The sequence below is a fragment of the Psittacula echo genome (genome assembly GCF_963264785.1).
Source record: "Psittacula echo genome assembly, chromosome: 28".
NCBI lineage: Eukaryota > Metazoa > Chordata > Aves > Psittaciformes > Psittacidae > Psittacula > Psittacula echo.
This window is the reverse complement of record NC_137763.1, coordinates 2,302,260-2,315,450: the sequence shown is the minus strand read 5'-3', so window position 1 is coordinate 2,315,450 and position 13,191 is coordinate 2,302,260. Positions and strand designations below refer to the sequence as shown.

The 13,191-nt window shown below is 67.5% G+C and overlaps 4 protein-coding genes and 1 long non-coding RNA gene across 8 annotated transcripts; 2 read left to right on the top strand and 3 right to left on the bottom strand.

Annotated features, from left to right (window-relative positions):
- Positions 1 to 20: 20 nt before the first annotated feature.
- CCS (copper chaperone for superoxide dismutase) lies at positions 21 to 2,335 on the bottom strand. Its single transcript, XM_080635687.1, has 8 exons — positions 2,169 to 2,335; positions 1,472 to 1,544; positions 1,248 to 1,385; positions 990 to 1,167; positions 856 to 916; positions 696 to 773; positions 424 to 527; positions 21 to 340 (listed from the first exon to the last, which is right to left on the bottom strand). The coding sequence occupies exons 1-8, from the start codon at positions 2,202 to 2,204 to the stop codon at positions 139 to 141; spliced, it is 870 nt and encodes a 289-aa protein (XP_080491813.1). The 5' UTR covers positions 2,205 to 2,335; the 3' UTR covers positions 21 to 138.
- A 1,036-nt stretch (positions 2,336 to 3,371) lies between these two features.
- LOC308230757 (putative nuclease HARBI1) lies at positions 3,372 to 5,343 on the bottom strand. The gene is made up of 2 exons (XM_080635680.1): positions 4,551 to 5,343; positions 3,372 to 4,228 (listed from the first exon to the last, which is right to left on the bottom strand). Exons 1-2 carry the CDS (start codon positions 5,293 to 5,295, stop codon positions 3,837 to 3,839), a joined length of 1,137 nt encoding a protein of 378 aa, XP_080491806.1. The 5' UTR covers positions 5,296 to 5,343; the 3' UTR covers positions 3,372 to 3,836.
- Positions 5,344 to 5,529: 186 nt separating this feature from the next.
- On the top strand, positions 5,530 to 8,671 carry LOC308230755 (RNA-binding protein 4-like). Of its 4 annotated transcripts, XR_013958568.1 has the most exons (5): positions 5,530 to 5,984; positions 6,214 to 6,635; positions 7,310 to 8,011; positions 8,175 to 8,261; positions 8,487 to 8,671. XR_013958568.1 is itself a non-coding variant. In XM_080635678.1 (4 exons), the coding sequence occupies exons 1-3, from the start codon at positions 5,674 to 5,676 to the stop codon at positions 8,002 to 8,004; spliced, it is 1,428 nt and encodes a 475-aa protein (XP_080491804.1). In that variant the 5' UTR covers positions 5,530 to 5,673; the 3' UTR covers positions 8,005 to 8,011; positions 8,175 to 8,671. The 4 variants fall into 4 exon arrangements, 2 of the variants coding, with proteins under 2 accessions (XP_080491804.1, XP_080491803.1); XR_013958569.1 differs by having other exon boundaries at positions 7,310 to 8,261; XM_080635678.1 differs by having other exon boundaries at positions 8,175 to 8,671.
- A 381-nt stretch (positions 8,672 to 9,052) lies between these two features.
- On the bottom strand, positions 9,053 to 11,207 carry LOC308230761. The gene is made up of 2 exons (XR_013958571.1): positions 9,846 to 11,207; positions 9,053 to 9,691 (listed from the first exon to the last, which is right to left on the bottom strand). It is a non-coding gene; the product is annotated as an uncharacterized lncRNA (long non-coding RNA).
- Positions 11,208 to 11,330: 123 nt separating this feature from the next.
- ZNRD2 (zinc ribbon domain containing 2) lies at positions 11,331 to 13,131 on the top strand. The gene is made up of 4 exons (XM_080635688.1): positions 11,331 to 11,506; positions 11,607 to 11,737; positions 12,324 to 12,390; positions 12,843 to 13,131. Exons 1-4 carry the CDS (start codon positions 11,491 to 11,493, stop codon positions 13,112 to 13,114), a joined length of 486 nt encoding a protein of 161 aa, XP_080491814.1. The 5' UTR covers positions 11,331 to 11,490; the 3' UTR covers positions 13,115 to 13,131.
- The last annotated feature ends 60 nt before the right edge of the window (positions 13,132 to 13,191 follow it).

The window sequence follows — 13,191 nt, the reverse complement described above, 5'->3', positions numbered from 1 at the left end:
CGCTTTGGCCACGCCCCCTCTTAAAGGGGCCGCGGAGTGCGCGGCACCGAAAGCCACGGGGACGAGCACCCCCGGCCCCCCCCAAATCCTCGGAGCCTGCAGAGCCAGGGAGCGTTTATTGATGGCCCGGGGCTGCTCCTAGAGGTGGGGGGCCGGGGCCGCCGCAGGGCTGGGGGCTGCCGTGGGGCTGGGGGCTGCCGTGGGGCTGGGGGCTGCCGTGGGGCCGGGGGTCCCTGTGGCCCGGTCCCGCTCCTCCCAGAGGGTGAGGCCGTCGCAGGAGCAGACCCGCTTGGGGTTCTGGAAGAGCCCCGCTGCGCGGGCCACGACGCCGCAGGCCAGCCTGGGGGGGTAAACGGGGGTCACGGGAGGGGAGGGCGTGAGCACCCCCCCGGACACTCCCCCCGCCCCCCCCAGAGCACTTACCCCGGCCCCGAGTTCCCCGTCACCCGGGAGAGCGGGTGGGAGCCTCGGCCCAGGTCGTCCTCGCCCGCGTCCACCACCACCGAGCGCCCGATGATGTCCCAGACCTGGCAGGACCCCCCCGAGCCGTAGGGACGGGACTGGACCCACTCCCCACAGCCGTGGGGCACAGCCCAACACCCTCCCCCCCCCAGCCATAGAACTGGGGTCAGAGCCCATACACAGCCATGGGGCGCAGTGCGGATCCCCACCATGGCCGGGGGTCCCAGCCTCACCTTCAGGCGTGAATCCTCCATGCGGAAGCTGGCTCTGCCCTCAGCATCAGCCCAGATGTTCCCCAGGTCCCCAGCATGCTGCAGTGGGGCAAGGGGTGGAATTACGGGGGCTCAGGGGGGTGTCCAGGAGCCCCCCACAACCCCACGGCCGCTGCCTCACCCGGTGCTGGTCCTGGGGTCCCCCGTGGTGCTCCTCATCGGGGTTAAAGTGCCCCCCGCAGCTGCAAAGAGGGGAGACACGGGGTGAGCCCCGGGGGGGGGGGGTTCCCGTGTGCCCCCCAACCGCTGCCGTACCTGTCACAGGCCTGCGAGAGGTCCCCGAATTCATGGACGTGGAGCCCGTGGGGGCCCGGCGGGAGCCCATCGACGGCTCCGTCCACCAGGCACCGCGTGGGGGAGACCTGCAGGAACCGCACCAGACCCCGCACGGCGCCGGGGCCGGAGAGCGCGGCCACCGCCGCCCCCAGGCTCGCTGCGAGGGGAAACATCAGCGCCCAAACACACCCCCCCCCCCCCCCCGTGCCCCCCTCCAACACCCGAACCCGCACTCACCGGTCTCAGAGCCCCCCATTCCCTTCAGCACCGCGCGGCGCCCCGAGCGCTCCAGCAGCTCCCGCACCCGCTCCGCAGCCACCGTGGTCTCCACCAGCACCGACTGCGCCTCCGGTCGCAGCTCCAGCAGCCGCACGCCTGCGGGGGGCACCGGGTGATGGGGGGGAGCCCGGCTCGGGGAGGGGGGGACGGACCCGCACGGAGATGGGGGAGCGGGGGCTCACCGGGGGCTCCCTCCAGCGCTGCCCGCACGGCGTCTGCACAGCTCTGGCACCGCATCTGCACCGCGAACTCCAGCTGCGGGACGGGGGTCAGCATCCGGGCGGGGGCTCTACACCCCTGAACTGCCCTGCGAGGGGCCCTGCACCCCTAAAACTGCTCTTAAAGGGGTCCTTCGCCCCCAAAACTACCCTGAAAGGGGTCCTGCATCCCCTAAGCTGCTGTAACCGGGGCTCTGCACACCTAAAACTGCTGTGCAAGGGGTCCTGCACCCCCTAAACTGCGCTGCAAGGGGCTCTGCACCCCCAAAACTACTGTAACCGGGGCTCTGCATCCCTAAAAGTGCTGCGCAAGAGGCTCTGCACCCCCAAAACCGAGCAACCGGGACTTTGCACCCCCTGAACTGCTGTAACCGGGGTTCTGCACCCCTAAAGCTGCTCTGAAAGGGGTCCTGCACCCCCAAAACTGCCGTGCAAGAGGTCCTGCAGCCCCTAAACTGCGCTGCAAGGGGCTCTGCACCCCCAAAACTGCTGTAACCGGGGCGCTGCACCCCTAAAACCGCTGCGCAAGAGGCTCTGCACCCCCAAAGCTCCGGTAACCGGGGCTCTGCAGCCCCAATCCCTCGTGGCCCGGACGCTGCTCCCCCAAACCCGGCTCCCGGGATCCTTCGCCCCAGCCCCGCGCCCCCGGAGCGGCTCTGACCCGGCAGCTGCTCCCGCTCGCTCCCGGTTCCGCCATGGCCGCGGACTCTGCTCCCGGAACCGCTCGCGAGGCCGCTGGGGCGCCCGGACCGCCATGGCGGGGGACCGGAAGTGGGTTCCTTGACGGGGGGAGCGATTCGTCGCTAGCACCACTTCCGGCGTGTGGTCGCCATGGCAACAGCGCGGCAGGGCCTCACCGGGACCGGGGGGGCTTGGGCGTCCCGGGGGGGACACGAGCGAAGGGGTCCCCATAGGGGGGTGCAGAGCGCTTTTGGGGCGCTGACGCGCACCCCTCCGCCAGCGCAGGGACCCCCGCAGCAAGCGGCTCCCTCCACCCGGAGCCCCGAGCGCTGCCGCTGCCCCCCGACGCCTCTCCCCGGTGCCCCACCGGGACCCAGCGGCTGCCGAACCCCCCCCGGACCCGGACCCGGAGCAGCGGAGGAGAGCGAGCGGCGGCCGCCGGCTCCCGCCGCGGCGAGGGGGGCCCCGAACGCTGCGGCCCAGCACGACCTGGCCACAAGCGGCACCGGGCCACGGCATCAGCAGTGAGGTGCCCCTGCGGCTGCAGCCGGCGCTGGGCTGGGACATCGGCGGGGACCCCGGGCCCGACCCGCTCGGCGTGCGGGAGCCGAGCAGGGCCCTTCCTGCGGTTCCAGCAGGAGGCTCCGGTTGAACCGGCAGCGGCCGCCGCGGATCTGCTGCCCCCGGGGGGCACCGGCAGGGAGGCCCCACAGCCCAGGGACCCCCGGCGGCGGCAGCGGCCCGGGCTCGGCTTCGGTGATGACCTCGAGTTCGCCACCGGCTCCGACTTTCTCCGCTTCATTTCCCAGCTGCGCGGTGAGGAGAGGCCGGCGGGAGCCACGGAGCCGCACCGGGAGCCGGTACCGGCATCAATGGAGCCGTAAGGGAAGGGGCTGCGGGAACCAGCGTTGGTGGAGCTGGACGAGAAGGGGCTGTGGAAGCCGGTGCTGCCGGGCCAGGCACCGGTGGAGCTGGAGCAGCTGCAGAGCCGCCTGCACCGGGCCACGCTGGGCATCCCAGAGCACGAGAGGCTGGTGCTGAAGTGCCGGGGTGTCAATAAAGCACAGGAGGGGGTGATGTGGGGTGTCCCCCTCTTCTGGGGGGGTCCCAGCACCCCCAGTCCAGGCACAACTGCTGCAAAAATACGTTTATTCACCCCAAAACGAGTGTGAAATGGGGGGGGGGGGAGAGGTCAGAGCTGAACAGGGGGCAAAGCAGCTCCTGGAGGGGCAGGGACCCCCCTCTTTGTCCTTGTAGGGGACAAAGGATCCCCCTCACAGCAAATAGGGAGACCCCCTTCTTGTAGGTAGAGGGGACCCCCCCTTATAGCAAAACAGGGGAGCCCCATGTTATAGGGAATGGGGGGACCCTCCCCACAGCAAAGGGGGAGAAAGGGGATGCTCCTCTTGGTCCTTGTAGGGAATGGGGGGACACCCCTCATCGCAAACAGGGGAAACCCCATCCTTGCAAAGAATGGGGACACCCCTCACACCGAAAGGGGGGGACACCCCTCTCCTAGCAGGGGCTGGAGACGTCCCCATGCAGGGGCTGCCCCCCCCTCACATCCCCCAACCCAGTGGCCAACACAAGGCCAGGGTCAGGTGTCCCCAAGAGGGACAGAGCCCCCCCAGCTCTTACCGGGGGGGGCTCAACCGAGCCCGTCCTTGACCTGCTGCACGATGCGAGCCCGCACGGCCCGGGCCTCGCTGGAGATGTGCCCTGGGGGCGCCGGCATCGGGAGCTCGGGCTCGGTTTCGGGGGGGGGGCTCCCCTCGGGCAGCTCCAGGGGCATGTGCCTGCGCAGGGCGATGTTGTGCAGGATACAACAAGCTAGGAAGATCTGGCAGACTTTCTGGGGCGCGTATTGCAGGCAGCCCCTGCCCTTGTCCAGGCAGCGGAACCGCAGCCGCAGCAGCGCCAGCGTCCGGCGCAGCGCCGCCAGCGCCTGGTGGTGCAGGGCGTTGTAGCGCTCCTCGGCCGCGCCGCGGGGCGCGGCGATCGGTGTCATCAGCCACGGCTTCAGCGGGTAGCTCCGGTCACCTGCGGGGGGGACACGGGGGTCAGGGGGGTGATGGGGGTGAGGGGCTGCGGGACATGCAGGTACCCGCTGGGGTTTGGGGGTTCTCGGGGTCTCAGAGTTGCACCCAGACCCTCAGGTCACCCCCAGACACTCAGGTCTCTCTCAGAGAGAAAACCCTCTGGTGGTCCCCAGACCCATAGGGCTCCCCCAAACTTAGGGGTCTGCCCCCCAGTCACCTGCAGAGCCCAGATCATCCCTGAGACCTTCTGGTCACCCCTAGACCCTCTGGCATCCCCCAGCTCCCCAAACCCCCCCAGACCAACCCCCTGCCCCACACCTCACCCAGCAGCCAGGCACCGTCAGGCCGAGCCCCCTCCAGCAAGCGAGCCAAGGCCGAATTCTCCAGGACGGCGGCGTTGGGGCAAGAACCAGGGAATTTGGCCACGACGTTGGTGATGGTGCCGGAGGCGTCGCACACCACCTGCATGTTCATGGAGTGGTAGTTGCCGGCGTTGCGGTACGCGGGCTCGTTCTCGGAGGGAGCCCGCAGCGCCACGTGCATGCTGCCCACCAGGCCCAGCACCCCGGGGAAGGCGCCGGCGGCCGTGCCGGTGTGCACCGGTGTCGGGAAGGTGATGTACCGCGCCGCCCGCCGCTGCAGGGCCTCCAGGAACTGCGCCAGGCAGTTGGACATGGCCGACTGGCTGATGCCGGTGCTGTCGCGCGTGGCCGTCTGGAAGGAGCCGGACGCCAGGAAGGTGAGGGCGGATGTCACCTTGACGGCCACCGGCAGCGCGTGGCTGCGGCCCGTCAGGCTCTCCAGGTCGGCGCCCAGCTCACGGCACAGCCCGGCGATGGCGGCTTTGTCCAGCCGGTACCGCCGCAGCACCTGCTCCTCGCTCAGGTCCAGGAAGGAGCAGCGCGCCCGGTACACCCGGTGCTCGGGGTAGAACCGGCGGCGACGGCCCCGCTTGCGGCGGGGCGATGGCACCAGCCCGGGGCCCCCCACGGGCCCGGCCGGGGCCGCCTCCCCTGCCCCGCCGCTGCGCTCCCGCACCCGCCGCAGCAGCAGCACCGAGTCCGACATGGCCCGGGGCGGGGCCAAGGCGGGAGGGGCGGGGCTAAGGCGGGAGGGGCGGGGCTAAAGACCGCAAGGGAAACGGGGCTGTAGCCCTAGGGGGCGGGGCTACGAAAGGGGCGTGGCGTTGGTCAAAGGGGTGGCGCTCTAGAAAAGAGGGCGGGGCCTATCGGAGAGGAAGGGCTCCGATGGAAAAGGGGCGGGGCAGGGCTCGGTCGGTCCCGGTGCGGTCCCAGTCGTGCCTCGGTAGCGGCGGGGCCGCGGGTCCCGGTAAGGGCTGGTGTTCCCCGTGAGCCCCGCGTGTCCCCGCTGCCTGCGCGCTCCGCCCGGCCCCGCTGACCCCGCTCCTCCGCTGCGGCCGCTCCGACCCCGGCGGGCTCCGCGGCAATGCCAGGCCACAGCCCCGCCCCCCAGCAGCGATTGGCCACCGCTGCCATCACGTGCTCGGAGAAGCCCGCCTCCAGCGCACCGAGACACGCGATTGGCAGGCCGGGCGGGCAGGCGCGCGCCGACAGTGACGTCATCCGGGGCGGTGTCTCCGCCGTGCCCCGGGGCGGCTCGGCCAATCGTTTGGCTCTGACCGGGCCATCTCCGCCAATCAGCGCGCGAGGTGGGCGGGACGAGGAGCGAAGGTGGAGCCGGGGCAGTCGCCATTTTGTCGCCGTCACCGTCCCGCCGAGAGGGAGCGCGGGGCCGCGGTGAGAGCCGGGACGGGGCCCGGGGGGAGCGGGGCGGGAGCCGGGGCCTTGTGGGGGGGAGTTCAATCCCCGGGGTGCCCATGGGCGTCCCTCGTGGTCCCGGCCCCGGCGGTGCCTCCCGCCCGGTGCGAGCAGCGGAGGGTCCCGGCCTGCAGGGAGCGGGTCTCGGGCCGAGCTCGCTGGAGCCCCCCGGTGAGACGCGGCTCCCCCCCCCCCCCGCCCGGTCCAGGCTGTTCGAGATGGTGAAGCTGTTCATCGGGAACCTGCCGCGGGAGGCGACGGAGCAGGAGATCCGCTCCCTGTTCGAGCAGTACGGGAAGGTGCTGGAGTGCGACATCATCAAGAACTACGGCTTCGTGCACATCGAGGACAAGACGGCGGCCGAGGACGCCATCCGGAACCTGCACCACCACAAGCTGCACGGCGTCTGCATCAACGTGGAGGCCAGCAAGAACAAGAGCAAGGCCTCCACCAAGCTGCATGTGGGCAACATCAGCCCCGCCTGCACCAACCTGGAGCTGCGGGCCAAGTTCGAGGAGTACGGCCCCGTCATCGAGTGCGACATCGTCAAGGATTACGCCTTCGTGCACATGGAGCGGGCGGAGGACGCGGTGGAGGCCATCCGCGGGCTGGACAACACCGAGTTCCAAGGTGATCCGCAGCCCTGGGCTGGGATAGGGAGCGGAGGGTGCAGGGGGAGCTCCCGCTCCGGTGTTGCTCTGCGAGGGGTTTCCATGGACGCGGAGCCGGAGCCGCCGCTCACTGGGGGCTTCTCCCTTGCGGTGCTTGATGCCACGAGGGGAAACCGGCTCCGGGCGGGCGAGCGTCCAGCGTGCGGCGGCAGAGAGCACCGTGTCCCGGGCCTGGTGCTCCCGGTGTCCCCGGGGCTGGTGTCCTGGCGCTCGGCAGCGCTGTGTTCTGTAGGGAAATGAGCTTTGTCCGCAGAAGGGCAGGTTTGGCGGCAGCTCCGTGCCCAGGGCCTTGTGGTGCAGCCAGGAGCTGCGGGGCTGTTTGTGCTGCCCGCAGGCTGGGAATGCGGGGCGGGAAAAAGGGGGAGAGAGGGAAAACTGGAGCCAGGGAAGTGCAGCCAGGCCCCGATGTGGGGCTGGCAGCGCCCAGCGCTGCTGTCTCGGTGCGTTCCGTCTCCCGGTGCTGCCGGGGAGGCTCATGGGGGTGTCTGGAACCGCGGTGCTCTCCTGGATGTGGTTCCCTCCCTGCCCGCAGCGGTGCTGGGGATCCCGGGGCATGGTGCTGGCCGGTGCCGGCCACGCTGCCGGTGCTGGGGTTAACCGGAGCCTCTCCCCTCTCGCGTCTCTCTCCTCAAGGCAAGCGGATGCGCGTGCAGTTGTCCACCAGCCGGCTGCGGACGGCGCCCGGGATGGGAGACAAGAGCGGCTGCTACCGCTGCGGGAAGGAAGGGCACTGGTCTAAGGAGTGCCCGGTAGATCGCCCGGGGCAAGTGGCGGACTTTGCCGAGGCCTATAACGAGCAGTACGGAGCCGTGCGCACTCCCTACACCGCGGGCTATGGGGAGACCGTGTATTACGATGAGGCGTACGGCGGGATGGCCGACTACTACAAGCGCTACCGCGTCCGCTCCTACGCCACGGCCTCTGCGTACGACGCCTACGCGGAGCAGACCATGGCCCAGTACTCCCAGTACGCCCAGTACTCCCAGGTCCAGTCCTCGGCCATGGCCGCCACCACAGCCATGGCCAGTCGCATCCCCACCACCTTAGACGCGTACGATAGAGCTCTGCTGCCGACCCCCAGCGCGGCGGCCGCCGTTGCCGCTGCTGCCGCCACTGCCGCTGCGGCGGCCGCCTCCTCCACCTATTACACCCGGGATAGAAGCCCCCTGCGCCGCACGGCCGCCGCGGCCACCACCGTCGGAGAGGCGTACACGTACGAGCGTGGGCAGCTGTCGCCGGTCTCCTCGGTGGCCCGGGCCTCCCTCTACGACCTGCAGCGGTTCGAGCGGGACCCATATGGGGAGCGAGCGCGGTACTCTGCCTTTTGAGCCATAGGTGAGCGCCGCCGGAGCGCCAGTGCTACCGACGGCAGAGCTCGGCTCCCTCCCGCTGCCGCGGCGTTCGCCGGGGACGCTCAGTGGATACCGGGCACCGCGGCGGCCGTCGGGGCCTGTCCGGTGCTGCTGGTGCTGGCGGGTAACGGCTCTTCCCCCGGCAGGAGGCACCGCCGCGGTGGAGCACCGCGGAGCATTGGGGATGCGCCGCTGCTGCCGGAGCCCCCCTCCCTGGGACGCCGCCGCGTCAGGTCAGACGTGCCCCGGGCCGCCGCCGCCGTCACCGCCGCCGCCGCGCTCCCTCTCCCGTCACCGGGGCCGCGGGGGGGAGAACGCGGACCCCCCCCTCCTCTCGCACCGGAGCGGGCGCCGTCGCCACCGTCACCGCCGCGTCCCCGTCTGTCCGGCCGTTCCGCTCCCCCCCCCAGCACCACCGGTGGCCCCGGCCCCCCTCTCACCTCTCTGCTCTCTTCCAGGTCCGGCGGCCTCGGATGGAGCCCGTGAGCCCCCTTTTTGTACGGAGCTTCCCCCTCACCCCCCCCGGGGCTTTGCTGCCCCTTCCCTGTGGATCGGGACCCCCCCCCACGCCCCTTTCCCCCCAGGGGGGTCCCCCCTCACCCTTTGCCCCCCATTTTCCAGCAAAATAAAGGTTTTCACTGACTCCTTGCCCGCTGCGTCCTCTCGGGGGGGTGGGGGGCTCACATCAGGACAAGGCTTAGGTTGGGGACGCTGTTGTTGCCTTCGATGGCGCGGCAACCTGGCTCAGGACCGGCACGGCGGCCAAGCCCAGGCTGCTCGGGCCATCCGTTCACAGGCACCAATGGGGTGGATGGCAAAGGGCGTTTATTGGTGAGTAACACGGCCTTCTATAGCTCAGATTGACAACGTCACCTCCGCCTGCTGACATCATAGGCTGCATGCTCTTGGCTATCCGGAGAGGGGCCCTATCCTTCCGTACAGCGCGGCATCTTCCGGCCGCCAAGCCCTCACCACCCACATTTCCCCCCTCCCTATGCTTAACAGGATAAAAAATAGATAAAAATCAGAAAAAGTATATATCATAATCTCGTAACAACAAACATAAGGCACACTGAGCAAGTGGTAACTGGGGATAACACTGAGTAAGAACATTTCTAAAGCAGTTGTTGGTGTTCTCCCAACATGAAGTTAACCTTTTCTAGCCAGCTCTTGACAAATGACACGAGCCTGTTTAATATACAGGGTCCGAAGACCAACGCCATCGTAATCATTGCGATCGGTCCTATCAAGGTAGGTATCAGGGTGGTTAGCCACGGGGGATGGTTGCACCATGATTCAACCCACCCTTGTTGGGCTTCTCTTGCTTTTTGCTAGACCTTCTCTAAGTTTGGCCGTGGGGTCTCTGTACCCCAGTGTGGTCTGCGTATACGCAGCACTCCTCTCCTAATGCAGCACCTACTCCGCCTTGTTGTAAAAACATGAGGTCCAATCCTCTACGATTTTGCAAAACTACTTGGGACAACGACCTCAATGCTTTCTCTGAGGCACTGATCGATTGTTCAATTCGCATCAAATCTTCATCCCCTGCTCCTTGGAGGGAATGAAACTTTCCCTTCTGTTCGACCAATGAAGCTATTCCTGCCCCTGCAGCTCCCACAGCCATGAGGGCAGCTCTGGTCCAGGCAGTAACTGGCTCTCGTTCCTGTATGCGATGAGCAGTTAATAGGGTTTGATGATTATATATGACTTCCTCAGGATATGATTCTCGGAATAATCATTACTTGTATACAATATCCATTGCTTTCATCAAACACTTTAAAGAGATATGCATGGGGTAACTCCAGTTTTTGACATACCCATTTGGTGTTATTGGCAGGAATTAGCCGGTCAGCTTGTGGTCTCCTCCAGTGAGGTCTCATCCTCGCGTAAGTGCCTTTTCTCCTGGGGTACCTTGTCGATACATCTGCCTTGTCCTGACACACGTCGCATCGTCGTTCCTGGGTTGTTCTCTTTCCCAGTGTTCCATAGACACTGCTTAGGATTAGACGCATTCATTAGTTCTGGTTCAAAGGGTATTCCTATTGCTTCGTAAAAGGGGGGGCTTATGTTATAGCAAAGCCAGCAATGCGCTGTTAAATTTGGATCTGTAAAACTCAGTATCTGATGTGTTGAGTTCAAAAGCTTCCATAGGGGAGGCATTTCAGCTTCCAAAGTACTCGGTGTTATTGGAAACCACATTCACGGTGTTGTTTTCAATGTCGTGTATTGAAGACCCAGCTGTCTGTGGGTTAAGGAGCGCGTTCGGCCCGAGGGCTTGAGACACTTGCAGCAGGATTCTCCTCCTTTGTATTCGTACCCCTGGAGCGGTGAAAGCGTTGTGAATAAATTCCGACCGCGTCTTCCCCAGAGCCCAGCCCGCATCTTCTGAGGCTTGAACTGCCACATTTAAATGGCTGCAAGTACCTTTTGGAGTCATTAACCCATGGGAGCCATACGGTGGATGGCTACACTTATTTGGCACGTATTTTACCCGCAAAAATTCATCCTCTTTTTCTGGTCTCTATCTATTCCTTGTCACAATGGTCTCGCACCCCCAATAGCCACAAAACAAGTATTTCGGGTAGCTCCGACAGCAACCCTCACCTGGGTTTACATCGGGGCACCAATACGGACCCCATGGAACGGGGGCTTTTTGGCAAGACCCAATGTTAGAAAAGATATCACAAAGTTTGAGTGTGAAACTTGGAGCACCTACGGTTATGTTCTCCTTTATCACTCGAGCACTTCCTGGGTCCCGCAGGATCCGCTTGAATGGCTGATAGGGATGGGGATGGGAACTCGATTCTACTTGCCCTATAGGAACAAGCCCCAGAATCAGAACCACACAAAGGCATCGCAGCCCCCCCCGTGGGGGCTATTCCGCTGCTGTTCGGGTTCCGAGCTCTCACGTACGGACGGGATGCCCTCATCCTCTCCTGGCACCGGGGTGTACGGGTTACGGAGGTGTCCGACGATGTCACCCTTCACAATGGATTCCGTCCTCCTCCTTGCTCCGGGAGCGTCCTCCGGCCGCCGTTCACCCGATCCCAGGCGTTCCCGGGTTTCGGCCCCCCCCCCGTGTTGCCTTCGGTGGCGCGGAGACCCGGCTCAGGACCGGCACGGCCGCCAAGCCCCGGCCGCTCGGGCCATCACCCCATAGACACCAACGGGGGGCACGGCAAATGGCGTTCACCGGTGACTAACACGGCCTTCTATAGCTCAGATTGACAACGTCACTTCCGCCTGTGACATCACAGGCTACACGCCATTGGCTCTCCGGAGAGGGGCCCTGTCCTTCCGCACAGCCCTCCCCGCCCGCGCGTGCGGAACCAGCGCGCTCGCTCTCGGGGCCCCCCGGCCCCGTTCCGGTCCCGGACCCCTTTTGGCGCCCGGACTTCCGTTGCCAGCCGGGCCCTTGCGCCGTGACGTCAGTTCCGGCGCGTCGCCGTCTCCTCAGCGACCATGGCGCTGAACGCGGGTGCGGGCGGCTGCGACCGCGACCCCCCCCCCCCGGGCCCGGTTCCCCCTTCCCGTTGTCTCCGGTAACCGGTTTCCTCTCCTTTGTCCACGTCCCGCAGGCGCGGAGCCGGCCCCGGCCGCGGCGGAGCTGGAGGCCCGGCGGGAGCGGCAGGAGTGGGTCAGCCGCGCCATGGGGCAGCTGCTGCTGCGGGGGTACCGCATGCTGGGCCGGTGCTGCCCCCACTGCGGGGTGCGCGATGGGGTGAACCGGGGGCTGTGGGGCTGAGAGCAGGGCTATGGGGTGGGAACGGAACCTGGGGGGTTGTGTTCGGGGCTGTGGGGCTGGGCTCGGGGCTGTGGGGCTGGGCTCGGGGCTGTGGGGCTGGGTTTGGGGCTGTGGGGCTGGGCTGTGGGGCTGTGGGGCTGGCTCTGGGGCTGTGGGGCTGGCTCTGGGGCTGTGGGGCTGGCTCTGGGGCTGTGGGGCTGGGTTCGGGGCTGTGGGGCTGGGTTTGGGGCTGTGCTTGGGGCTATGGGGCTGTGCTCGGGGCTGTGGGGCTGGGTTCGGGGCTGTGGGGCTGGGTTCGGGGCTGTGGGGCTGGGGTTGGGGCTGTGGGGCTCAGTGTGGGGCTGGGTTTGGGGCTGTGCTTGGGGCTATGGGGCTGTGCTCGGGGCTGTGGGGCTGGGCTCAGGGCTATGGGGCTGGGCTCGGGGCTATGGGGCAGGGCTGTGGGGCTGGGATGCGAAGCTGTGGGGATGAGAGCGGGGCAGGGTCCGTGGTTATGGGGCTGCCGAGGCTGAGCCGAGTCCTGCCCCTGCCGTGTTCCCCCCCCGTGCAGACCATCCTGCTCCAGGACAAGGACCAGAAGCTGCACTGCGTGTCCTGCCAGGACCTGGAGCTGGACGGTGGGGCTGGGAATGGGGCAGGGAATGGGGCAGGGAATGGGGCAGGGAATGGGGCTGATGGAGCCAGGGATGGGGGTGGGGATGGGAATGGGGCAGGGAATGGGGCTGATGGAGCCAGGGATGGGAATGGGAGGCTGGGAATGGGGCTGATGGAGCCAGGGATGGGGATGGGAATGGGGCAGGGAATGGGGCTGATGGAGCCAGGGATGGGGATGGGAGGCTGGGAATGAGGGGGTTGGGGTGCTGGGAAAAAGGGCGGGATTGGAGCTGGGAATGGGGCAGGGCTGGGAATGACGCTGATGGGAGGCTGAGGAAGGGGGGGGTTGGGGCGCGGGGGACAGGGCTGGGACCGGTGGCTTGGGACTGGGATCCTTTGGGCAGGATTGAGGGGGCTGGGGCTGGGCACGAGGCCTGGGGGCGGGGGGGGTCTCACCCTTCCTCCCCTCCCGCAGCACCGGAGCCCGCGACCGCCGCATCCCCGGCGGCCCCCCCCCGGCCCGAGCACTGCGAAGGGGCCGCGGCGGGGTTCCGGGGAGCCCCCCCCGAGGCGGCGGCGGTGGCGTTGGCGCGCGCGGCCGTGCTGGACAAGCTGGGCTGGGCGGCGCGGGAGCTGCCCCGCACCGCGTCCGCCGAGGGCAGCGCCCAGCTCTGCGCCCTGGTGCGCGCCTGCGCCGAGGCGCTGCGGGGGCTGCAGGCGCTCGCCCCCCCCGCCAGCCCCCCATAAACGCGCTGGGAACCGCAGCCCCGCGTCCCTCGCCTCTCGGGCTATAGGGGGCTATAGGGGGCTGTAGGGGGCAGGTT

Excerpts from the sequence above, each read along its gene's own strand:
- LOC308230755 (XM_080635678.1), top strand. The coding sequence starts at position 5,674 with ATGCCAGGCCACAGCCCCGCCCCCCAGCAGCGATTGGCCACCGCTGCC. Across the intron at positions 5,985-6,213 it reads AGAGGGAGCGCGGGGCCGCG|GCTGTTCGAGATGGTGAAGC; the intron begins GTGAGAGCCGGG and ends CGCCCGGTCCAG. Across the intron at positions 6,636-7,309 it reads GGACAACACCGAGTTCCAAG|GCAAGCGGATGCGCGTGCAG; the intron begins GTGATCCGCAGC and ends TCTCTCCTCAAG.
- LOC308230757 (XM_080635680.1), bottom strand. The coding sequence starts at position 5,295 with ATGTCGGACTCGGTGCTGCTGCTGCGGCGGGTGCGGGAGCGCAGCGGC. Across the intron at positions 4,229-4,550 it reads TGACGGTGCCTGGCTGCTGG|GTGACCGGAGCTACCCGCTG; the intron begins GTGAGGTGTGGG and ends TCCCCCCCGCAG.
- ZNRD2 (XM_080635688.1), top strand. Across the intron at positions 11,738-12,323 it reads GGTGCTGCCCCCACTGCGGG|ACCATCCTGCTCCAGGACAA; the intron begins GTGCGCGATGGG and ends CCCCCCGTGCAG. Across the intron at positions 12,391-12,842 it reads CCAGGACCTGGAGCTGGACG|CACCGGAGCCCGCGACCGCC; the intron begins GTGGGGCTGGGA and ends CCCCTCCCGCAG.
- CCS (XM_080635687.1), bottom strand. The coding sequence starts at position 2,204 with ATGGCGGAACCGGGAGCGAGCGGGAGCAGCTGCCGG. Across the intron at positions 1,386-1,471 it reads AGCGCTGGAGGGAGCCCCCG|GCGTGCGGCTGCTGGAGCTG; the intron begins GTGAGCCCCCGC and ends TGCCCCCCGCAG. Across the intron at positions 341-423 it reads ACGGGGAACTCGGGGCCGGG|GCTGGCCTGCGGCGTCGTGG; the intron begins GTAAGTGCTCTG and ends TTACCCCCCCAG.